General features: G+C 41.3%; 1 protein-coding gene across 6 annotated transcripts in view; it reads left to right on the forward strand.

The window, feature by feature from the left end:
* tab2 (TGF-beta activated kinase 1 (MAP3K7) binding protein 2) overlaps window positions 1-2,199 on the forward strand; it is a 36,159-nt gene extending 33,960 nt beyond the window's left edge. For all 6 annotated transcript variants that reach the window (XM_060831751.1, XM_060831750.1, XM_060831754.1 and 3 more), the window contains one exon: window positions 399-2,199. In XM_060831751.1, coding sequence (XP_060687734.1) covers window positions 399-544 — 146 coding nt within the window. In that variant the 3' untranslated portion in view covers window positions 545-2,199. The remainder of the gene's footprint in view (window positions 1-398) is intronic.
* Window positions 2,200-26,870: the final 24,671 nt, after the last annotated feature.

Raw genomic sequence — 26,870 nt, forward strand, 5'->3', positions numbered from 1 at the left:
CATTATGAAAGAACTTTGTCAACTATTTTCAAAATCACCCTTTTTGACCAAGCTTTTGGTCACCCTTAATCATTCTGTCATATTTGAGATTTTAAAAAAATATTTGTTTCACAGGAAGGATAAAGAGACTTTCTTGTGTCGATTTTTTTAAGAGGTGCATTCAAACAAGTTTTTAGAAGAATGACAGTGTACTGACCACCAAAACCAATAAAACCTGGAGATGAGCTAAGTCAAGAAGTGGTGATTATAATTTGATTGGGTAGAGGAGGGATGGATATGATGAAATCATTTTTAAATTCTCAACTAATTTTCTTGAATTAATCCATTAAATTAATCAAATTTGAGAAAGTTGGGGAACCATTATTTTCAATACCATTTAACATTTTTGTTTCCAACAGAGCAGAAACCTGTAGCTAAACCATCAAAACCGATAATTGATCCAGAGGAGGATGAAGGGGCTCAATGGAACTGTAGCACCTGTACCTTCCTGAACCACCCAGCCCTGATTCGCTGTGAACAGTGTGAGATGCCCAAGCATTTCTGAGCCATAACGCTCCCAGTGAAAGAACGAATGCCTCAACAGATGCTGGGATAAAGGAATTGTTTACAAAGACTGTAGTAACTAGCAGATACAATGCTGGAAAGAATTTTAGTATGGACCAGGTGGTCTTTTTCGTGGAGATTATAATTTCAGCACAATGGTTTTTGGGATTGAACGCACAGCTTCAAGGTTCAGCAGTCGAGTGCTGGGGCCTGAGCTAATACCAGGTTTGCCCATACCAGATACACCTTCACCAAGCAAAAGAGAAGTTTTTCACAAAGCCACATCTGTATGAACTGCTGTGGGTCTTATTGTCTCTTCTGACCTATCTTCCACAATTTCCTCCCAAGATGCATTTTTAAAGAGAAAACATGTAACAAATCTCAGGATGCTACAGATGGAAATGATTAATACATTTAATAAGTAAAAGCAACTAAATAAGCTGTAAGAACAGCAGAGGGCTTTTGTAAAGCTAGACTTAGAGGAGCACCTGAGAGTGGGTGGAACAGAATGTGTGCATCACTAATAAACCTCACTGCTCTGATCACCTTTCTGCTCCAAAACTTTCATAAAATTCAGCTTTGGGATGACCAAATGCTCCAATGTATCCTACAATGCATACAATCTACTCTTCAAGCTTCCTGTACTGAGCCCGACAGATCCGGGAAGTTCCAGGTTGACTCCTACCTGTGTGCTCAGTTAGCTCAGGTCAGTAGGGATGCTGCATATACAAGAGATGGTGAAGAAAACATCAACAATTGCTGCTCCTAATTCCTATCTGTTAACCCTTCTGCTGGAAAGAGAGAATGCATACTCACCTGGTGGGAGCAGGTTAGGGTTTGGTTATGATGACTGGCCAACTAGCATTCACATGAAGAATGGGTAATCAGGTGGACTGGCACTGGTGAAACCATGTGTGCTGTTACCGTACCTTAGAGGAGGTGGGGAGAAATTTGGGGAGAAACATTTGTTCTCTTTTCCTCTGTTCCCGAGTTTCCTGTATTACCTGTATGTATCATGCTTTAGACATTGGTAGATAACGTCATTGAGCAGTTTTTAGTAAAATCTTTTTGTCTCAATCACCTTGATACCAATGAGAAGTGAAGCCTTAAATTAACTTAAGAAAAACAAAGCTATGTATAAAGCAGCTTTCAGTGGCCTTTCTGTACAGCATTTCTATAAATTATGCTCTTGAAGAGACCTACAAATGCAGTTTCCAAGACAACAGTGTGATGTTCTTGTGAGAAATATATTTTTTAAATGATATGCAGTGCTTGATCAAGACTTTCCTGGCACTGTATAATGATATAGTGCTTAAGTACAGCTTTCAAAAGAGGAAAGAAGAATGAGGTCAACAGCTGAGGTTTTTAATAGACCAGGTACACTCAGTTGCTGTATCATGCACTCTTTGCATCTAAATTACCTGCTATTTTCAATTTTTGTAAGCATCAGCTTCCTATTTTGTTCTGTTGTTTATGTTGTTGAATTGGCCTCACTTGATAATTCTAAAAGTTTTAGTACAAAAAAAGTGTTTTACAGTACGATTAGAGTATATATAAAAACATATTGTCACACAGTGGTCTGAGCTTCATCTGCAGGTCTAAATGAAAATTGATTGGTTTTACGTTTTATTAATAAAACATAATGGGATATCTTAAGTTGATTTTTCCATTTTAATTAGGTACATCGTCTTTTTGGCACAAAAGCTATTTATCAAAGAAGGAGAATTTGAAATTATACTTCAATATCACTGAGTTTGTATAGGCATTTGTGAGAGAGATTCCCCATTTATGATTATCTTCTAGTATGATGGAGAGAGATCACCATAACTCAATGCTCCAGGATCTTGAATGGTGTTTGTGGCAGAGAGTGCCCATTATGTATCTGCTGTAGCATCTCAGGTACTCTAGATGGCAAAGGAATCTCCTTATATCTCAATTTAGTGATATTGCTGGTACTAGGTTTAAGCTCAGCACAGATTACAGGAATAAGGTGTTCCTCTTTGATATATGCATATGTATTGAGAGGACATAACAATGAAAAAATAAAATCAAAGGACTTATCCCTTTCAAGAGCTATTCAAATTCATACATTTTGTTTTTCTTTGAAAATGCCAGGCACTACCCAGATAATTCAGTATAATACAGCAGATCTGCAAAAACATGAGCACTTTTGGACCTAGGAGGTAAGCATGTGACTTTTTAAATCACAGAATCCAGTGACTAAATATGAAATTGGTCTTCAGTTTTTTGTTAAGGGTTGCGGAAGCATTTACCATCTGAGACCACAAAACACTTTTTTTCACATTTTGAATGTAGTTTTTACATTTGTAATGTACGCATTATTATTAAATAATTGCATATTTTTAATACAAATTATTCCACATATAGGGAGTCAAAATTAGGATTCATAAATATGAGATAGTTTTGAATGAATTCAAAAAATAATTTAGTAGGGAGTACTTAGAATGCTGAGCATGCTGTTTGATTGAGTGTTTGGAGCAAAATATAGATGCCATTAGGATTAGATGAGTAAGAGAGGGAAGAGGTTTATGTTGAAGCCTTAACACCAATGTTGTCTGACTGGGCAAATTACATAGATTTTCATGCTGTAAATTCAAAATCCTGAAGCTGATAAAAAAAAATAAAAATTCCCGAGTTTTCATGTTATAATTTCTGAAGAAACGGATAACATCTCTGACATCCCAGTGAAGCTAATGAATGAAGGACACTTGAGGATTGAGATAATCTTTTAGCATGGATTGAGAATTGATAGGACAACGGTCCCAAATTCTTCAATCTATCTTCATAACTAAAAGTTTCTCACCCCTGGAACCGTTCTCATGAAACCTCTTTGACAACCTTTCCAATCTGCTCACATTTTTCCAGAAGAACTGTGCCCAAAACTGAACACAGCATGCCAGTTGAGATCCAACCTGTATCTCGTACAGGTTCAGCATAACTTTTCTGCTCTTGGACTATGTCTCAACAAACAAAGCCTAACCACTATACTCTTCAACTGATCTGTCCCCTACAATGACTTACAAGTGTAAAACCCAGGTCTCTGTGCTGCAGCACATCATCCAGAGTGGTGCCCTTTATTTTAGATTCACTCCACCTTCTTTATAACAAATGTATCGCCTTGCACTTCTATGCATTGAACCTCATCTGTCCAGTCCCCCAATTGTCAATATCCTTTTGAAACTCTGTGCTCTCCTCCTCTCAGTTTACCATACTCCCAAGTTTTGTATCATATGCAAACTTTGAATTTGTACCGTGCACACTATATCAAGAAAAGCAAGAGTCCAAATACTGACCCTTAGAGAATGCTCCTACAAACTTTTCTCAAAGCTCAAAATATCCATTAATTATTGCTTTCTGTTTCCTAACACTCAGCCAGTTTTTTTTTAATCCACATTACTAAGTTCCTTTTGTTCATGAGATCTAACTTTTCTCACAATTCAGTTTTGCGGCTCTGTATCAAATGCCTTTTTTAGAAGTACATGTACACCACATCAACAGTATTACCCTTATCAACCCTCCCTGTTCCATCTGTTCCAGCTCAACTGGACATGACTTTCCCTTTATAAAACCATGCTGACTCTCCTTAGTTAACCTTTATTTGTCCATATGTATCCTGAATTATTGTTTCTAATTGTTTCTCCATTACCAAAGTTAAATTGGCTGGTTTGCAAAGTCTGGCACTTCTCCTGAGTCTTAAGACTGAAAAATTATGGCCACTCACTTACTTCCCTGAGTGTGTCTGATCCACCTTTTTGAAGGTAACCAATTGTTCAGCTGTAGATTTCCCCACCATCCTTTGGCATCAGTCTATCCAACCCAGTTCCAATTTTGGCCAAGAAGTTTGCTCTCCCCAGTTAATCAATCTAATTCTGAATTGCTAATTGTTCTTTTCCAGAATCAGCCTAACCTTACATTGCTACAGTCACTGTCCCCAACTGATACCTAATCTGTTGTTGTGGTTCTGTTCGCCGAAGTGGGAGTTTTTGTTGCAAACGTTTCATCCCCTTTCTAGGTGACATCTTCAGTGCTTGGGAGCCTCCTATGAAGCGCTTCTATGCTGATTTCTCCGGCATTTATACTGGTTTGAATCTGCCGCTTCCGGTTGTCAGTTGCTGTCCGCTGCAGTGGCCGGTATATAGGGTCTAGGTCGATGTGTCTGTTGATAGAATTTGTGGATGTGTCAACAGACACATCAACCTAGACCCTTTTTACCGGCCACTGCAGCGGACAGCAACTGACAACCGGAAGCGGCAGATTCAAACCAGTATAAATGCCGGAGGAATCAGCACAGAAGCGCTTCACAGGAGGCTCCCAAGCACTGAAGATGTCACCTAGAAAGGGGACGAAACGTTTGCAAGAAAAACTCCCAGCTCGGCAAACAGAACCACAACAACGAGCACCCGAACTACAAATCTTCTCACAAACTTTGATACCTAATCTATTTGGCCCACCTCATTCCCAAGAACCAGCCTGGCAGTGCTTATTTTCTCATTAGACTGGACATATACGCTGTTGAAAGTTCTGAACACAGTCTAGAAATCCTTGCCCTTCTCTGCCATTTACACTACTACAATCTCGCTAGACATTTGGATAATTAAGGTGCATCACTATAACTGCAATGTTTGCACCTCTCTGTATTTTCCATGTAGATTTCTTCCTCTACATTCACCCTGTTAGTAGATAGCCCATACATTACACTGAGCAATGTACTTATACCTTTCTTGTTCCTTGATTCTAACCAAATTGACTGTGTACTTCAACCCTCTGGGACACGCTTTCTCCAGCATTGCAATACTCTCCTTAATGCCACCCCTCCTTTGCTTCCCATCTTTACTGAAACCTTGCATCCAGAAAAATTTAAACCCTGGTCCTGTTCTTTCTTGAGCCAGTATTATAGCCACAACACCATAATTCCACATGGCAACCCAAGCCTACCCATCTTATTTATAGTCCTGGTCTCCTTCCAATCGGAAAGGTGCTGTGAAACTTGAAAGGGTTCGGAAAAAATTTACAAGGATGTTGCCAGGGTTGGAGGATTTGAGATATAGGGAGAGGCTGAACAGGCTGGGGCTGTTTTCCTTGGAGCATCGGAGGCTGAGGGGTGACCTTATAGAGGTTTACAAAATTATGAGGGGCATGGATAGGGTAAATAGACTAGGTCTTTTCCCGGGGTCGGGGAGACCAGAACTAGAGGGCATAGGTTTAGGATGAGAGGGAAAAGATGTAAAAGAGACCTAAGGGGCAACTGTTTCATTCAGAGGGTGGTATGTGTATGGAATGAGCTGCCAGAGGAAGTGGTGGGAGGCTGGTACAATTGCAACATTTAAGAGGCATTTGGATGGCTATGAATAGGAAGGGTTTGGAGGGATATGGGCCAGGTGCTGGCAGGTGGGACTAGATTAGGTTGGGATATCTGGTTGGCATGGACTGGTGGGACCGAAGGGTCTGTTTCATGCTGTACTCTGTGCATTCACATAAATGCACTGTAACCATAGTTTAAACATTTTATTTTATCTCTTTTTCTGACTCCACCCATTAATTTAGAGATTTATTCAGTGTTGTCTCCTTCAGTACTTTGTGCACCCTGATAGACTTCCCTGGCACCCCCATCTCTACCTATTTAATTTAAACCCTCCCTAACAGCACTAGCAAAGCACCTCTCAAGGATCTCAGTCCCAGCTCTGTTCAGATGGAAACTGTCTGGCTTACAAAAATGCCCTCTTATGCAGAGCTAGTCCCAATGCACCAGTAATTTAAATCTTTCCTTCCACATTTTCATGTCTTATCTTCCTATTTGTTCCTACTTGCGCTTACATTGGGAATACTACAGAGATTGCTATTTTTGAGCTTATGTTTGCTCATTTTCTATCTAGCTCCCTAAATTCTGAGAGCTGGACCACATTCCTCTTCCTATGTATGCTAGCGGTATGAACATGGCTCACAATCTCTGGCTACTCACGCACCCCACTGAAGAATATCCTGCAACAGCTCTGTGACATAATTGACCCTGGCCCTAGTGAGGCAACGCATCATCCTGGGCCACAGAAACTCCTAAGAGTTCTAACTGACAACTTCTATCTCTACTACTCTTCCAATCTTCTTTCTCTCCTGTACAGCTTAGGCATTTGCAATATAACAAGCTCAGCTCTTGCTGCAGTCCTCAGAGGAACAATTCCCTTTAACCAGTTTCCAGCTCTAGTTACTGGTAGTGAGTAAAATTGTGTCAAATAACATGGTCTCTTCCTCGTGGACATACCACTGTGACTCCGACCATCGCTTTAACTCCAAATTTATGCAGCTCATGCCATTTACTGCACGTTTTCTCATCTATGTTATGTGAAGTGACTATGACTCCCCATGTACCAGAAGCTGGACATTCTGCATGGCCAAGCTCCCCTGGCATATCTTAAGCTTGCTTTTAAACTATGTACTCTAACCAGGAGATTTGACAGTAGAAAGTAGAATTCCTCCCCTTTCCAGTTAACTCCTTTTCCTGTGCCTAGGTTGTATACTTAACAGTAAGAAGCAATTCCTAGAATGGAAAAAGGTGAAACAAAAAATGCAAAGGGAGTACTTCCTACCTCTCCTTCCCTGAATCCCTCAACTTGTCAAAATCCCAGCTGCATGTTCAAGCTGCACTAAGCCACACTGAGGTGCAGTATTTATGTTTTAAAGCTAAAATGTTAAGTTAGCCCCCCTACAGAAATAAGAGTTTCAATTAACTTTCTTCTTTACTAATTACACTGCTTCACTGTAGATGGTTTGTATGCACCTGCTCCCAAAATTTAAACAGTAACTTTCAGTTGAATGTAAATAAATTTAGATTTCAGGAAGCAAATAAGATTTTCCCACCTCTCAGAACTTCCAGTTCTCCATTCAAACCACATACAGTGCTAAGTTGCACCTCCTAATTTTTGTTTCTGATTCATAAGGCAAGTTTAGACTCTTAAAAATTGAAGTTACATATATCAGGAACTTCTAATAGAAGTTCATGTTCCTTCAATATCAAGCCTGCAACAAGTCAGAGGTGTTTCCTTGACTCACCTTAGTGTTCTGAAACCTGCCTCGAATACTGACAAGACTTTCCCCAGGTCATAATATCCTAGTGCCAGCACGTTCATCAGAGTCAAAGTTGTAGGATTGTTTTCTCTAGAGATTTGAGTTTATAATCCAGGCAGCTATTTGCAGTTCATTTCTGACTGAGTGCTCTTTGCCAATTAGGGATGGGCAATGACAAATGCTGGCCAGCCGTGCCATATCCCATGCATGAATAAAAAGAGACTGCTTTTTTCCAGATGAGATGTTAAACTGAGGGGTCTTGAGTGAATTCAAAATATTCCCAGCACAAATTCTGAGAAGGGCAGGGTGGTATGCATTCTCCCTCAACCAACACCACTACAGAAACATAGAGTCATAGAGATAGTTAGCACAAAAACAGACCCTTTGGTCCAACTCATCCTTGCCAACCAGATATATTTAATCTAGTCCAGCATTTGGCCCGTATTCCTCTAAACCAGTCCTATTCATATTCTCATCCAGGTGACTTTTTAAATGTTGTAATTGTAGCAGCCTCCGCGACTTCCTCTGACAGTTCATTCCATGTATGCACCATTGTCTGTGTGAAAAAGTTGCCCCTTAGGTCCATTTTAAATATTTCTCCTCTCGCCTTAAACCTATGCCCTCTAGTTTTGATCTTCCCCACCCTGGGGAAAAGACTTTGTCCATTTACTCTATTCATGCCCCTTGTGATTTTATAAACCTCTGTAAGGTCACCCCTCAGCCTCCAGTGTTCCAGAGAAAACAGCCTGGCTTATTCAGCCTCTCCCTGTAGCTCAAATCCTCCAACCCTGACAACATCCTTCTAAATCTTTTCTGAACTCTTTTTGCTATAAAGCACTTTGGGATCTCTAGGGGTCATCATGAAAGGTGCAATGTAAATGTGCTTTCATTAACTAGCAGCAAAAGTGACATTAAATTGCTGTTGCTTTGATTACTGCAATTATGATATAACTGTGGTGCATGATGAAAATGATCTTATTTGGCATTTAATTCTCCACCTGTAAATTACATGTCTTTGGATAAACTGGATAATTTAGTACTAATTATATCAAGAGGTTTATAAAATCACAATGAGCATGGATAGAGGAATAGACATGGGTTGTATCCTAGGGGTATGGGGAGGAGTCCAAAATTAGAGGGCATAGGTTTAAGGTGAGAGGGGAAAGATTCGAAAGTGACCTAAGGGATAACTTGTTAACGCAGAGGATGGTGTATGTATGAAACAAGCTGCCAGAGGAGACTGGTACAATTACAATGTTTAAAAGGCATCTGGATGAGTATATGAACAGGAAGAGTTTAGAGGGTTTTGGGCCAAATGTTGGCAAATGGGACTCGGTCAATTTGGGATGTCTAGTCAGCTCACAAGTTGGACTGAAGGGTCTGTTTTCCTGTTATGACTTGTATGCTCAGTATGTTCACACTATTCTTTCCCTAGGTGGCAGTGTAGGCTTGTTTTTGGTATACTTTTGATAACGTTTGTGTTTTTTTCAGTGGCTACAATAAATTAGATTATTGTTATTCACAGAACCTTGCTGCTTCCACATTTTGGATCATTCAATCTTCGATTGCACATCCCTGATTTTTCTTGTGGTTGTGAGCTACTACCTTGAATTGTTGCTGTCGTTGTAGAGAACGTGCTCCCACCACGCTGTTTGGGTCATTCCAGCAATACTTCATAATGTTCAGCTTATCTAAAACTCAGTTGTGTTTATCCTAACTTAAAATGACTCCACATATTAATGTAGTGGCAAGAGAAAACCTGATGAATGGTATGCCCCCAGAAAACAGAGGATCAGAGGGACTTATGTACTTGGAGAAAGTGAGTACTTGCGTACGTGTCCACTGGTCACTTTAAAGGTATTGGGTTTAAGAGCAGGAAGGTTATCCTGAGACTATGTGAAATGTTGGTTGGGCCATAGCTGGAGTAATGTGTGGAGAAGGTGCAGAGAAGATTTACCATTTAGTTATGAAAAGAGATTGAAGAGAGTATTTTGAAAAGGCATGGAATTTGTAAATGTCAATTTTCAGAGACATTTGCTCATAAAAGGAGACCAAGTTACCCTACAAGTACAGAAAGCAATTATGAAGGCCAATTGCACATTGGCCTTAATTGCAAAGTGATTGGAATACAAAAATGAAATTGCTCCCCAGTTGTACAGGGCTTTGGTGAGACTGCACCTGGAGTACTGTGTGAAGTTTTCTTTTCCATATCACTTGCAAATGTAGGTTCGGTAAATTGTTTCCTGGGATGAGAGAGTTTTCCTATTACTGGCTGAGTAAATTGGGCTTTTTTTTGAGTTTAGAAAAATTCAAGATTCTGAAAGGACTTAGTAGACTAGACTGGGGCATCCAGAACACACTACACAATTTCAGCATGATTTGGGCAAAGAGAAAACTTTATATAAGTACTATGAATCTTAGGAGTTCTAAACCTCTGAAGGTAATTTATTCAATACATTTAAGGTTGAGATCAACAGACTTTTGTTTTCCCAGGGAATCATGGGATTTGAGACAGCAAGAAGTGGAGGCAGGAGGTCAGCCAGCTATGATTGATTTAGTCATATTTCTTATGATCCTGAATAGCTGTTTGTCCCATTCTGAAAGGTATTGGATATTTCAATGACCACAGACCCTAACAATCATTCAAGCGCTTAGCCAAGCTGCAACACTGGTCTCTACCTTCCAATATGAAAGTTGACCAGGTATGTCCACTTCACAAAGCAGAGGCTAAATAAAAAATGGCTAATGCTGCCACATCAGTCTACTTGCAATCATCAGCACAGTGTGAGCTGCCATTGATAGTGGGCTATCAAGTGGCAACAACTGAAAATAACCTGCTAAGTTTGGATTCTACCAGGGTCACTTAGCTTCTGACCTCATTACAGCACTTGGTCCATATACAGACAAAAGAACTAAACTCCAGAGATTAGATGAAAATGACTACTCTTGATATCAAGGCAGCATTTGACGGAGTACAGCATCAAGGAGCCCTTGTAGAACTGCGTTAGTGAGATTTGGGGTAAAGCATTCCATTGTTGTGCAGTCATGCTACCACAAATGGTGTTTGTAGGAGATCAACCATCTCAGTCATAGAACGTCACTGGAGGAGTTCCTTAGGTCTATGCTATTAGCTAAGTTTCTTCAGCCATTTCTTCAATGTGTATTACTCTATCTTAAGGTTAGAAGTAGGATGTTCACTGATATTTTCAAAATATTCAGCATCTCATATGACTCTGACTCAGAAGATGCTAATGTTTCTGAACTGGACCAACAATATAAGCACTGTCTACAAGATTATTAGGTCATAGGCTGGAAATTCTGTAGTCAGTAACTCACCTCTTGACTCGCAGAATCCTGGAGAAACTCAGCAGGTCTGGTAGCATTTGTGGAGAGAGAAATGGCAAATGTTTTGATTCTGGTATGACACTTCTGCAGACCATGACGACTATCTCTAATTTATCTGTACCTCTTCAAGTAACAGTTAACCCTATCCCTCATTCTGTTTTTACACATTTTTTAAAAATCGTAATGATCTGAAATTTCACTTCCCATCATTGCCTTCTCCATTTATTCTTCTTCCTCCTCATATGCTGGGCTTTATTCTCTAATTTCTTTCTTTCTGCTGCCTCTTCCCTCACATGTATTCCATTATCTCTAATCTTGCTTGACCTGAAATATTTAAACTTGTCTTAAAAGCATGTAGGTAGGATGCGGGTGTGGGCTTCAGGTAGACAACAGCATTCGTGAGGAGTTCTTGACAAATGGGAGGCATTGCATTCATTGGACTGCCAGAGCAGCTGTGGATTGACTCCAGCTGAGTAAGATAGGGGGCTACTAGAGAAATCAGTCCAGTCTGGTATCTGTGCAATGTTTGGTCTCAAACAGTAGGGGGTGCTGTAGTCATTGGTCTACTCCAAAGCCAGTTACTTGGCTGCCAGGAAGGAAGATGTGTCACAAGATTAGATGGAGCAGAAAGTTCAAGTGAGCAATGGCAGTAGCTTGGTACTTGCTTCCACCCTTACAGCCCACTGGCTTTCTATTAAGGAAGACTCTATTAAGGAATACTGCAGATGAATATAATCTTAAGATATAACAGGTAGTAGACCCCACACAAATTTGCCCTGCCTGCTGTCTAGTTCTCTCCAGAGCCCACTGTCTCCTTCTCCAGTCCCTCACTCTCCCTTTCAATCAACCGAGATTGTGCTCAGGTTCTTGAATTCTAAAGAAAAGGGTCAACTCTGTAGTCCAATGGTCATAGCATGAATCTAGAGACAATAAGCTCAACAGAAAGTAGGGCAGAAGGTAACAGGCTGGGCACAGTAGTCTGAGAGATCTATCTTCCTTGACTCTGGGTGCTGAACTGTGGAATGAACAATGTGAATTGTCAAAAGTAATTTACGATAATTTCACTATCAGTAGTCTTAAATTGAGATACGTACATAGTCTGCATTCTGTAGATTTTCTGTAAAACACACGAGAAATGTCCTGTTTGTTCTAACTGCAGTTAATACAGCAAAGGGTTGGAATGTAGTCCAAACCGTTCCTCAAATTTTATTTTTATTCAGATTGTTCTTGTTAAGCATTGAAGGATCCTGAGTTTTTTTTTTATTTGGATCTGATTTTTTTTTTCAGCAACTCAGGCCTCTCCCATAACCACATGAAGGTAAAACATCCAACTCTTTTTTTGGATTGGTTTTCAGGAAGACCTTTTTTCATTTTGAAGAATGCCCAGATCTGGTTGATGTGACAAATTGACAACATCATATACATGTTTCATCATGATATAACTGTATTCCTCACCTTCATTAGCCAATTTATCTTGAATGAGACTGAGAGAGTTTGAGCACAGTAAAAGGAGGAGATCATTCAGCACTCAGAAGCATAGAAAACAAAGCAGGAGTGGCCATTTGACTCCTTGAGCCTGCTCTGCCATTCAGTATGTTCATGACTGATCATCCAACTTGATACTTTGTTCTTCCTTTCTCCCCAAACCCTTTGATCTCTAGCACTAAGAACTATGTCTAACTCATTCTTTACAACATTCAGTGTTTTGGCCTCAACAGCTTAGTGTGGCAGAAAATTCCACAGGATCACCACTCTGGCCACGTCTTGATGCATTTTTCCCTTTCCCAATCTATCACTATTCAGATAATCTGCCTTCCTGTTTTTACTGCCAAAGTGGATAATCTCACGTTTATCTACATCATATTTCATCTGCTATGTGTTTGCCCACTCACTCAACTCATCCAAATCTCTCAAGCATCTCTACATCCTCCTCAACAGTTCAACCTCCACCCAGCTTTGTATAATCTACAAACGTGTATGGAATAACTTCAAAGAGGTTGGTATCCTGTCACCAAGTTGTCTTTTACTTATACGTGCAGAATCCTTGAACCTGATCTAGCTCCCTCAGAACCAGCTCTCAGAGCGAATAGGATGTCTGACACTCCTTTATCTGTTAGACAGGGCTCCCTGATTGGAACTCATCCTATCAGGGAGCTCCTTATGAGGTCCTCTTGGCTGACCTTGATACAGTCATTACATCCCTCCTCCTCTGAGTCTGAGGAGATAGGCCAGCTCTTTGTTTTGTAGCTCCTGGAGTGTTTTAGCAGTGGGCCAGGTTCCTCCAACTCTGCCTCTGATATGGGCAGCATGTAATGTGCAATAACTTGCCTCTTGTGCCTGGAGAGTCTTGGAAGAAATTCAATCTCTTCTTCAGGCGGCAAAGATGTTGAGGCACCACCATGTCCATCTCAGATTCTGAGGTATCTTCAACGCTTGACAGAGAGGGAGAACCCACAGATTCCAGAACAGTCAGAGAGGCTGTCAAGATGTCAGGCACATTTTACTCCTGCACATCTTGTGAGTTTGCAGCTTTTATATGTTCCACCCAAACTTTATATGTTATTGGATCTGACCTTGTATCAGCCATGCCTTTTATCCATGCTCATGGCATTCCTGTGGTACCTCCATCAAACTTTGTCCTCTGAAGTAAATTGTCTCTCTTAGTGGAGTCTTGCATTCTTGATGTGTTTTCCAACCCCTCCCCCTCACCCAATGCATCCAGGAAGATCCAATTTAACCTGGTGTGGAACGTTCTCCCCATTAGCAATTCTTCTGGAGCTATCCCTGTAGTTGCATGAGGGGTAGGCCCAATAATCAAATAGGAACCAGGACAGTTTGGTACCTATTGAAGCTGTAGGTTGTTTCTTTACGCTTGCCTTCAAAATTTGGACTGTCCTTTCTGCCAAGCCATTGGACAATGGATGGTGTGGAAAGGGAAGAGATTGAGGAGAGTTTGTCTATTGAGTCAGTATGGGTGGAAGTCAGAAACAGGAAAGTAGCAGATACTTTATTGGGAGTTTTCTACAGAGTTGCCAAGAGCAAAAGTGCAAAAAGGAGCAGATTGGGAGGCAGATTTTGGAAAGGTGCAGAAGTAACAGGGCTATTGTCATAGGTGACTTCAACTCTCCTAATATCGATTGGAACATCCTCAGTGCAAATAGTTTGGATGGAGCAAACTTTGTCAGGAGTGTCCAGGAAGGATCCCTGACTCAAGGGGATGACTAGAGGGGAAACCATATTGGATTTGGTGCTTGGCAACAAATCAGGCCAGGGGTCACATCTCTCACTGAGACAGCATTTTGGTGATAGTGATCACAACTATAGTCATGGAGAGGGATAGGAGCAGACGATATGGGAAAGTAATAATTGGGGGAGGGGAATTACAACGCTATTAGGCAGGAACATTGGAGCATAAATGAGAACAGATGTTCTTAGGGAAATGCACATCGGAAATGTGGAGGTTGTTTAGGCAGTACTTGCTGCAAGTGCTAGATGGGTTTGTCCCACTGAGGCAAGGAAAGAATGGTAGGCTGAAAGATCCTTGGGTGCTGGAGATTAGAGTGGTGCCGAAAATGCACAGCAAGTTGGGCAGTATCCGAGGAGCAAGAAATCTTGATGAAGGGCTCCTGCCCAAAACATCGATTTTCCTGCTCCTCGGATGCTGCCTGACCTGCTTGCTGTGCATTTTCAGCACCCTCTAATCTTTAATTTTCTCCCCGTTTAGAAAATAGTCTATGCCTCTTTTCTTCCACCAAGATTCATGACCTCACAGTTTGCCGTGCTGTACTCCATCTGCCACTTCTTTGCCCACCCTCTTAACCTGTCCAACTCCTTCTGCAGTCTCCTTGCTGCCTGAATGCTACCTGTCCCTCTACCTGTCTTTGTATCATCTGCAAACTTAGCCAGAATGCCTTCAGTTCCTTCATCTAGATTGTTAATGTATAAAGTGAAAAATTGTGGTCCCACTACGAAGTCTTGCAGAACACCACTTGTCATTGGCTTCCACCCTGAGAAGAACCCTTTTATCCCCACTGTCTGCTTTCAGTCAGACAGCCAGGCTTCTATCTGTGCTAGCACCTTGCCTCTGATACCACACTCAGTAGCCTCCTGTGTGGTACCTTGTCAAAGGCCTTCTTGAAGTCCAGATAGATAACGTCCATTGGTTCTCCTTAGTCTAATCTGCTCATTACTTCCTTAAAGAATTTTAGCAGATTTGTCAGGCATGACCTACCCTTGATAAAACCATGCTGACTCTGCCCTATTTTACCATACACTTGCAAGTATTCCGGAATCTCATCCTTCATGATGGATTCCAGGATCTTACCCATGACCAATGTTAGGCTAATTGGTCTGTAATTTTTTGTCTTCTGCCTTCCTCCCTTTTTAAACAGGGTGTTACATTAGCGATTTTCCAGCCCTCTGATTCTAGTGATTCCTGAAAGATTACGCCTTTACTATCTCTTCAGCTATCTCTCTTAGAATTGTAGAGTGTAGTCCTTTTGGTCCATATGATTTATCCATCTTCAGGCCATTCAGTTTTTCTAGCACCTTCTCCTTGGTGATGGCCACCATACTCAGCTCTTCCCCCTCACTCTCTTGAAGTTTTGGGAAATTACTCTTGTCTTCCACTGTGAAGACTGATGCAAAGTAATTATTCAGTTCCTCAGCTATTTCTTTGTTTCTCAGTACTATCTCCCCTACATCACTTTCCAGTAGCCCAATGTCCATTTTTCCCTCTCTTTTGCCCCTTATATTTCTAAAGAAACTCTTAGTCTTTCTTTATATTACTGGCTAACTTACCCTCCTATTTAATCTGCCTCCTTTTTTTTTTGTTGCCCTTTGTTGATTGTTGTAAGCTTCCCAATCCTCTGGTTTCCGACTGTTCTTCTCTACTTTATATGCTACCCCTGACTTCCCTAGTCAGTCATGGTTGCCTCATCCTCCCTGTGCCATGCTGCTTCTTCCTCAGGATGAATCTCTGCTGTGTCTCCTGAATTACTCCCAACAACTCCTGCCATTTCTGTTGCACTGTCTTTCCCGCTAGGCTCCTCTCCCAGTCAATTCTACCCAGCTCCTCCCTCATGCCTCTATAGTTACTTTTATTCAGCTGAAATACTGTCACCTTGGATTCTATCTTCTTCTCTCTCAAATTGCAGAGTAAATTCGATCATGTTATGATCACTGCTTCCTAAGGGTTCCTTCATCTTAAGTTCCCTTATCAAGTCTGCCTCATTGCACAACAGTAAATCAGATATTGTCTGTTCCCTAGTGGGCTTCATCACAAGCTGTTCCAAAAGCCATCTCGTACATATTCCACAAATTCCTTTACTTGCGAACTAATTCCAACTTGATTTTTCCCAGTCCTTCTGCATATTGAAATCCCTCATGATCACTAACTTGGCCTTTCATACACATCTTTTCTACCTCCTGATGTACCTTGCTCCCCAACTCCTGACTACTGTTTGGAGGCCTATACATGACTCCAACAATGGCATTTTTACCTTTGCGGTTCCTCAATTCTACCCACACAGATTCTACTCCATCTGACCCTACTTCATTTCTTACTATTGATTTAGTTTCTTTTCCTACTAATAGGGCAACACCACCACTTTTGCCCACCTGCCTATCTTTTCAATAGGATGTATACCCTTGAATATTCAGCTCCCATTCCTGAACCCCTTGCAGCCATGTCTCTGTGATGCTCACTATGTCATACCTGCCAATTTTGATCTGCACCACAACCTCATTTACCTTCAGATGTAAGACTGTCAGTCCTGTATTAACCATCCCTCTTCTCATTGTCCAGTGTGCTTCAAGTTTGATTGCTAACAGTTTCTGGATATTCTGTCCTATTTGTGTATGTGCTGAAGATTTTAATAACCTCTCCTAAGTTCTGGACTCTTACCTCCTTTTAATGTGAGTTTTCTAATTTCCCCTAAAACTGAACCCTCCACCACCCACCCCCCAAAATTCCCTATCCACTATTTAGTTTAAAGCCCTATCTACAGCCCTAATTATGTGATTCACAAGGGTTCTGGTCCCAGCAGGCTCAAATGAAGACTGTCCCATTGGAACAGATCCCTTCTTCCCCAGTAGTGGTATCAAAGTCCCATGAGTTTGAACCCATTTCTGCCATACCAGTCTTTGAACTACACATTTACCTACTTAATCTTATCGACCCTTTGCTAATTAGGTCACGTATCAGGTAAGTAATCCAGAGATTATTACCCTTTTGGTTCCGCTTTTTAATTTAGCTCCTAGCTATTCATACTCCCTTAGCAGAATCTTGGCCCTAGTTTATCCATGTCATTGGCACCTAAGTGGATTACGACCACTTTATACCCTCCTACTTCAAGTTCCTCCCCAGCCCAGATGAGATATCCTAAACCTGAGCACCAACGCAACCTTCAGGACTCTTGATCCTGGTCAAGAACAGAGAGAACATTATCTATGCCCCTAACTATACTATCCCCTATTGCAACAATGTTTCTTTTCTCTTCCACCACTTGAATGGCATCCTGCACCACGGTGCTGTGGTCAGTCGGCTCATCCTCCCTGCAGTCCCCAGTCTTGTCCAAGCAGGGAGCATAACTCTTGAATCTGTTGGACATGAATAAGGGCTGAGGCTCTTGCAGCTCTCCCTTCTGAATCCCGCTACCTGCCTCATTCACAGCCGCATGCTGCTATTCCTAACCACTGGCTGTATTCAACTTAGTTTAATGGATGTGACTGTCTCCTGAAGAACAGTGTCCAGGTAACTCTTCCTCCTTCCTGATGTGTTGGAATGTTTGAAGCTCTGACTCCAGAGCCAAAGTTCTTCCAACAATTAATATTTACTCCAGACATGGTCAGTGGGACCCACAATGGGGTCCACCAGCTCCCACATCATGCAGAAACAAACACATTTCTTGACATCCACATCCTTAGTTTATTTAATTAGATTTGATTTTTTTTTATTTTTAACTGATTTTGTATCTCTGCTTATGCAAGTTTAACCAATAAATAAGTTGTAACTAATAAATTGACAAGATTCAATTTAGAACAGATTCAAATTTAGCAGATCCCTTATGAGCCAATCAAATCACAGCCCTCCTGTGACATCACCTGATAGTGCCTCAGAGTTAAAGGAGGCTTGGGTTTGTAAAATTCCTTAACTAAATTTGTCCACTCTCGAAAAGTTTTAGTATCTGGTGCCTCAGGGAAAGTCAGGCTCCTAATAACCAAAAGAGCTGCTGATCCACAGCTGTCAGAAGAATTACTCATTGGGGCAGATGAAAATCAATGTCATTTGCCCATTTTAAAAAAAAGGATTCTTTCCACAAACCGTTCCCAATCTTTAGCAGAATTGAAGAAGTCAAGTTTACCAAATAATGGCATGATTCTAAGACTGCCTTATTTCTGACTGTATACACCTACATTTTGTCTTCACTAATCCTGTTGTCTTCAAATATCTATAGTAGCTTTTGCTTATTTTCTCTGCAAGCCTATGCTTACTGTCTTTTCCTCCTTTGTCAATCAATCCCTTTGATATCCTTTGCTGAAATCTAAATTTCTTCGAATCTTCAGTTCTGTTGCCTTTTCGGCCAATTTATATGCCCTGTCCTTGGATCTAATATGATCCCTAATTTCCCTTGTTACCCATGTCTGGATTACCTTTTCCATTTTGTCTTGGTGCCAGACAGAAATGAACAATTGTTGCAGATCGTCCATGCACTCTTTAAAGGTCTGCCATTGTCTATTCATCATCCCATTAAGTAACATTCCCCAATTTATCATAGGCAGTTTTGGCCTCATACCATTGTAGTTTCTGTTATTTTGATTTCAGACACCTTAGACTCTTACTCTTAGAATCAACTACATTAAGATGGAGAATAATGAAGAATTCTATCATATTATGGTCATGTTCCCCAAGAAACCTTGCAAAGCTAGGTGGCAATTATTCCTTTCTTATTACACAGTACGGAGTTTAGGATGGTCTATTCTCTAATTGGTTCATTAATGTATTGATCCGGAAAACCATCTTGTAGACATTCCAGGAATTCGTCCTCTATGGTATTGTTGATTTGATTTTTCCAATCTCTGTTGAAGTCTGAGCTATATAATTCCGTACTCCTATAATTATGGCTTGTATTTCCTATTTCCAGTTTAATGCCTTCCCCAGCATTCCACTACAGTTTTACTGTCTATATATAATTCCCCACTATCATTTTCTGCCCATTGGTGCTTCTATGCTTTACCTATATAGCTTCCATTTCACTGGAGGTAACATCCTTTCTCACAATTACATTAAACACTCTTTACCCCAAAATGCTACCTCATCTCCTTTTCATTTTTGGAGAAAGTGAGGACTTCAGATGCTGGAAAGTCTGAGTGTAAAAGTGTAGTCCTGGAAAAGCACAACGGGTCAGGCAGCCTCCGAGGAGCAGGAGAATCAATGTTTCAGGCATAAGCCCTTCCTCAGGATTGTGGGGAGGAGGAGATGATCTGGGGGATGCAGTGGAAGACAGACTCCTTGTGGAGGGTGGAGGAGATCTTCTTCAAGGTGGGCATCCTTGGAAGACGCTTTGCAATAAGGTTTACAGCGACTGCAGTTGCAAGAGAATCAGAGTCGAAAAGTGTGGTGCTGGAAAAGCACAGCAGGTCACGCAGCATCCGAGGAGCATGAGAGTTGACGTTTTATGTGTAAGCCCTTCATCAGGAGTATGGGGGCATTGTTTGTTAAAGAGGAATTAATGCAATTGTGAGGAAGAATGCTACCCCCAATGACATGGAATCTAGATGGATAAAGCATAGAATCACATTCCTGATGAAGGGCTTATGCCCAAATATTGACTCTCCTTCCCTTGAATGCTGCCTGACCTGCTGTGCTTTTCCAGTGCCACATTTTTCGACTCCTTTTCACTTTTGTCTGTCCTTCCTAAAAAAAAACTGAATGTCCCTGAATATTCATTTCCCATCACCTGGTCACCCTGCAGCCATGTCTCAGTAATCCCAACTATATATACCTCGTTATGTCGATTTGCACAACTAATACATCCACTGTATTATTAATTTCCATCCATAAACTTACATGGCTTTTTAGCGTTCTTAGTCCTATTCACATTATTTGCAATGTGACCCTGTTTGACTTTTTTTATATATAGATATTTTTATTGGAAATTTAACATTTTTACAAGTTTACAAAAATAAACAAAACTCTCAAGTACAAACATTCGTATACAATTAAATCTTAAATAAATAATAACCAAAATTTAACAGAAGAAAAATACCGAGGGAAAAAAACAAAACTCCACTAACTACTAATCTAACCTACATCTAACCAGAGTGTATAATTAAGTCTCTTACATTATTCAAATAAGAGAAAAAAAACGGATAACCCAGAAATTGGATAGTGAGATATATGCTCGGAATGTGTTAACATCAAATGTAACAAAACCCATATTTGTGCAGGATTCCTCTCCCAAGGGGCCCCGGACCAGCCAGGTTCGCAATTTCAATTAAATAAAAATCCTTGTTAGGATAGCCGAAATATCTGTATTTATATAATTCAAGAAGGGCTGCCATACTTTATGAAATAATTCGGTCTTTCGGTGCACCATATTTGTGAGGAAGTCAAGGGGAATACATTCCATAATTATTCTGTGCCAATTTGAAAGTCCGGGGAGCCCTCAGCCACCCAGTTTACCAAAATATTTTTCCTTGCACAGAACGAGAGAATAGAAAATAATCTCTTCCCGTGCATATCCAGGGAGAGTAAGTTCAAAAAGCCCAACAGGCGAGATGCTCCACTTTAATTTCCGTTCCTAAAATTTCTGTCAGGGTACTTGCTATTTTAGTCCAGTATCTACGGATCTTATGACAGGTCCATAGGCAATGTACAAGAGTGCCCACCTCTATTTTACATTTGGGACACATTGGAGATGCTCCTGCCTTAAATTTTGCCAATCGATCCGGTGCTATATGGGCCCTATGAAGTATCTTCAGCTGGATAGCCTGAGTTCTGTTGCAGATGGTGATTCTTCTGGCATTTTCCAAAATGTCATTCCACGTTTCTATAGCGATTTCTAGTCCCAATTCCTGATCCCATGTTTTGAGCAGATTGTCCATATCTCCCCATACTTCATCATGTAGTAAATGATAAATAGTACTGACGGAAGATACGTCCATTGGTCATAGCACTCTACATTCTCTATCTGATTTATAAAGAATATCTAATAACGTAATCTTCTTCTGTATATAATCTCGAATTTGGTAGTATCGAAAGAGGTCTCCATTAGGTAATCTGAATTTCTGCCGCAGCTGTTCAAAAGACATTAGGACCCCTTCTTTAAATAGGTCCCCTAAACATGAGATGCCCCTGGATCTCCAAAGTTTAAAAGTGGCATCTGTTAACTCCGGTTGAAATCCCCATGCTCTGACTATCGAAGCATAGGGGAATGTTTTATGTGAGTTGCCCTCATTTTGCCGCATTATATTCTAAGCTTTAATTGTGTTTAGTATTATAGGGTTTTTACAGTGATCCGTAATGATTTTCCTCTTGTCTGAAAATAAGAGGTTGATAAGTGGGCATTTTACTTGAGAAGCCTCTATGTCCAGTCAGATTGGGTCTTGTCTGGCCCGCAATCAATCAGCTATGTAACTTAATAGGGAACTTAACTGATATTTCCTAAAATCTGGGAAATCCAATCCTCCCCTTGGCTGTGGAAGCTGTAGCTTCTTCAGCTTAATGAGGGGCCATCTATGATTCCAGATAAAGGAACCCAGCCAGCCATATAATTTACGTAGTGCCAGCCTCGGCAGCATCACCGGAAGCATTCTCATAGGGTATAGGAGATGGGGCAGGACATTCATGTTAATTAGTGCTATTCTCCCCAGCCAGGAAATTGGGAGGTCTCCCCATCGCTGGAGGTCCTGCCTTATCCTTTCCAGTAAATGCACAAAGTTAGCCATGTATAACTGACCAAATACTGGGGCAATAAAAATGCCTAAATATAAGAAACCCACCATGGACCACCGAAAGGGAAAGTGGAATCCGTCCACTAAGTGGGGTATCATAGCAAGGCCACCCCTTGGCATAGCCTCCGATTGTGAGAAATTAATTTTATAGCCTGAGAATGCACTAAATGTATTAATAACTTGGATTAAGCGAAGCACAGACCCCAGAGGATTACTGAGGAATAGAAGAACATCATCTGCATAAACGGTAATTTTATGTTTACCTGTACCGATCCTCGGGGGCCGCTATATTAGGATCAGCCCGTATAGCTTCTGCTAGTGCTTCAATTATTAGCATAAATAACAATGGCAAGAGAGGGCATCCCTGACAGCAGCCCTATCCGCACTGAAGCTATTTGAACCTAATCCATTGGTAACCACAATTGCTTTGGGATCATTATACAATGTTGACACCCATTTGGTAAACACCTTTCCAACGCCAAATCTTTCCAATGTGTAAAACAAATATGACCATTCAACCCTATCGAATGCTTTTTCCGCGTCTAATGAGATGACTACTCCTGGTATCTTTCCCTGATGGCAGGCTTGGATCACATTCAAAACCTTTCTAATATTATTGGATGATCTACGGCCCTTAATAAACCCCGTCTGATCCTCCTTTATGATATGTGGCAATATCCTTTCTGTCTCAATGCTAACGTTTTAGAAAGGATTTAAAAATCTACATTTAGCAAGGATATTGGTCTGTATGACGCGCAATCTTCTGGGTCCTTTCCTTTTTTAAGGATAAGAGAGATATTCGCCTCTTTCAACGAACGCAAGGGACAGCACTGACTGTATGCGTAGTTATACGTGTCCATAAGTGGACCAGCCAATATTCCTGTAAATTCTTTATAGAATTCAGCTTGAAAGCCATTTGGGCCAGGTGCCTTACCGCTCTGAAGTTGTCTGATTGCGTCAAGTATTTCTTGGACTGTTAGTGGAGCATTGAAGACCGATACCTGTTCTGGAGTTAGATCCGGAAAGGTCAATTTTTTAATAAATGATTGCTTCCTCCTAGTCCGGTCTTCACGATCCTGTGATTTATATAAATCAGAATAAAATTTTCTAAAGATTGCGTTAATCCTTTTATGATCATGAGTCAAAGTACCCATACTTTCCTTGATAGATGTGATAGTTTGAGGGACCTTTTATTTTTCTTTGCAAGAAATGCTAAGTATCTATCCGGTTTGTTGCCAAATTCATATAACCTTTGTTTTGCAAATAACATTTCCCTCTTAGCCGTTTGGATAAGCGTGGTGTTTAGAGCTGTCCTAAGGGCTGTAATCCTTTGCAATTTGATAATAGAAGGTCTATCAGCGTATGCTGTTTCAGCTGCTTTTAAGCGAGCTTCGAGCAGACACTGTTGTTCTCCTTTTAATTTTTTTTCTGGGTCGCTGAGTATGAGATGATCAAACCTCGCGGGTAAGCTTTGATGGTCTCCCACATCATTGATGGGTTGCTAGCCGTACCTAAATTAATTTCTAAAGAAGTTTTAAATTCTTGAGAGAAGTATTTTACAAATTTACTATCTTTCATCAAGAAGGGGTCCATACGCCAATGCCGAGGGGATGTCCCATTGTTCCTCGCCTTGATTTCCATATATACAGCAGCATGATCGGAAATTGCTATACTACCTATTTTCCAGGATGATATGGAATTTTAAAAAAATCGAGGGGGCAAAAAACATATCAATTCTGGTATGACATTTATGTGGGTTGGAGTAAAAAGAAAAATCTCTGCCCTGTGGATGAGGACAACTCCATACATCTACTAATTCTAATTCTTTGTTCAAATCCACCAATTGCCTAGACCTGGGAGATACTCCTGCAGTACTCTTGGGAATCCTATCTATTTCCGGATCCATAATACAATTAAAGTCTCCCCCTATAATTGTATGATGGGCACCGAGAGCATCAATTTTGAGAAGGCTTCCATTATAAATTTAAAAGAATGTGCCGGGGCGGGGGGGCAATACAAATTTAAAATCCCATATTTATAAGGGCTTTAATCAGAATATATCGTCCACATTCGTCTTTTATCTGATTTAGGATTTTGAGAGGGAAATTCTTCCGAATAAGAATAACAACTCCCCTGCTTTTTGAGCTAAAAGAAGAAAAAAAGGCCTGGTCAAATCCACCCTGTCATAATTTCAAGTGTTCTTTATCCAACCAGTGTGTCTCCTGTTGGAGAGCTATATCAACCCTTTCTTTCTCGAGATTTGATAATATTTTCTTCCTTTTGACTGGCGAATTACTCCCCTTGACATTCCAGGTGCACCACTTAACCAACTGATCAACCATAATCGTCCAGGCAAATCTGAGAGCCCTCAGGAGGGAAAACTCTATCCAGAACATCCCGAGCATATAAAATTCACAAAAATAAAGGCTCTCGAATGCACTCACAACAGTATAATAAAAAACTATTTCTAAATAAAAAAAATATAAAATGTATTTAAATGGAGATTTTCCCCCTTGTTCCCAGGGGGTATCACTTCCTTTCCAAAGGTCCATCATATCCTCTTCCAACCAGTATCCACCCTTGACCCAGGCGCTCCTCAATAGGATGAGGAAAATTCAAATATACTACAGAGCTAGAGTTAACAGCGAGCACCTACCCCCACCTCCCCACCCACACCAACACCTCGATATATTTGTATAAACATATATAACTATAAACTTACAACCTCAACAAGTAATAATTAAATATAATAATACAAACTAACAAGGGAAAACAACCCCGCTCCTAGGGACAGAGATAAAATAGAATAAGGTAACCACCTCCCCCCATCAACATTAACTAGACCCCCCCGCGGGTCTATATATATATATATATATAAAAATTTTTAAAAAAGGTGGGAGAAAATAGTTAAGTAGAGAACAAATAAATAAATCCCTCTCCGCACCCCCCAAGATAATATTAAACAGTAAGGTAAAAAAAGGAAAGGGGGGGGATGTAAACTGGAGTGGGGGAAAGCAAACCAACATCAATAATTTCTTACAATTTATCTGAGAGTCCAAAAATTCCTTAGCCTTTTCTGGCGATCCGAAGTTATACACGGATCCTTCATGGTTAAAGCGTAGCGTCGCTGGGTAGCGTAAGGAGTACTGAATATTCAAGTCCCTTAAACACTTCTTTGCCTCATCGAATGCCTCCCTCTTTTGGACCTGAGCTGAGGAAAAGTCCTGTGGGCGGCACGGTTGCACAGTGGTTAGCACTGCTGCCTCACAGTGCCTGAGACCCGGGTTCAATTCCCAACTCAGGCGACTGACTGTGTGGAGTTTGCACATTCTCCCTGTGTCTGCGTGGGTTTCCTCCGGGTGCTCCGGTTTCCTCCCACAGTCCAAAGATGTGCGGGTTAGGTGAATTGGCCATGCTAAATTGCCCGTAGTGTTAGGTAGGGGTAAATGTAGGGGTATGGGTGCATTGCGCTTCAGCGGGTCAGTGTGGACTTGTTGGGCCAAGGGGCCTGTTTCCACACTGTAAGTCTAATCTAAAAAAACATGATCTTGGATCCTTTATAGATCATGGCATGGGAATCTTTTCCAAGATTTCTAGAGGCTCCTAGGAGTATCTGCCTCTTCTTATAGCTCTGCAGCCAGAACAGGACCGGGCGGGGGTGCTGGTTCGAGCCAGGCCCGCGTATTGCAACCCGGTAGGCCCATTCTACCCTGACCTGGCCTGATCCAGCCTCCAGATTTAACAGCTGTGGAAGCCACTGTTCAAGGAACCTTGTAAGCTGGCCTCCTTCTTCCCGTTCAGGAAGGCCCAGCAAAAGAATATTTTTTCGACGACCTCGATTCTCGAAATCGTCAATGTGGTTCTCTAAGGTCCGGACTCACTGTTCGAGAGTCCGGACCTGATCCACGGCCAATTGTGCTGTAGTTTCGGAGGTCGCGGCCTTTAGCTCCGCCCCTCCCACTCGGCACTCAATTTCCTTAATGACTCGGTTGTGCTTTTGCAGCGCGGCCGAGAGAGAGAGTCCCATCGACTTCTGGATTCTTCAATAAAAGCGTCAATCTTCGCATCCAGTATGGAGATGATTTCCACAAGGCTCGCCACTGTAGGTAAGTCCCCCCGGGCGGCTGTGGACACCTCTGCTGCAGCTGGAGAGGATGGAGGATGGGGGCGGGTGGGGGGGGGGTTCCTGCTTGCTGCGAGCTGCGGGCTCCCTTCTCTTTAGTCATTTTTACTGAAGATTAAATTGTTTAAATTCAATACTAAGCAACTAATTTTTTTTATTTCAAAATATACTTTATTCATAGAAATAAATCTTTGATACCTGTACAATTTGTCATGTCGTTCATAGATATATACATTGCAAGTCTTAACATTACAAAGAACAGATTGAATTAATCGAATTTACTGTTATCCTATTTACAGTTCCCTTTATTAACCATCCAGTCTCTTATTATTTAGCTGTGGCTTCAGCGGAACCCACCTAGTGAGTGGGTGCCCTGTTATATGATAGCAAAGGAACCTTCTTTAATCCCCGGTTTATGGGGTTACCATTGTCCATTTGACTGTCCTGTCTCTGGGGTAGCTGTCTGCATCCCCATGGTGAGCACGAATTGCTGGACCTTTGCTGGGCTGAGGTAGCTATCCAGCTCCTCACTGAGGTCATTTACCCACTCTGGTGTCATTGAGCCAAGGCAAGGGTCCGCACCATCCAGTTCTGTGTCTGACAGTGGGACTGTTAGAGGATCACAGATTTCAGTTACCTGTCGTTGTGGGGCAGTGGGTACCCCCTGGTTCTCACTGGGTGGAGGGTGGACTTCGGGGGGTCCATTGTTTCCTGGTTGGGAGGAAATGCCCTCCTCTTTATCTACGGCGCTCTGTCTCTTCTTCTGGTGGTCATGACCTTCTTTGCGCCTGTCTTCCCCATCCGAAGAGCTGGCCGTCTCTCC

Source organism: Hemiscyllium ocellatum, chromosome 10 (genome assembly GCF_020745735.1).
Source record: "Hemiscyllium ocellatum isolate sHemOce1 chromosome 10, sHemOce1.pat.X.cur, whole genome shotgun sequence".
NCBI lineage: Eukaryota > Metazoa > Chordata > Chondrichthyes > Orectolobiformes > Hemiscylliidae > Hemiscyllium > Hemiscyllium ocellatum.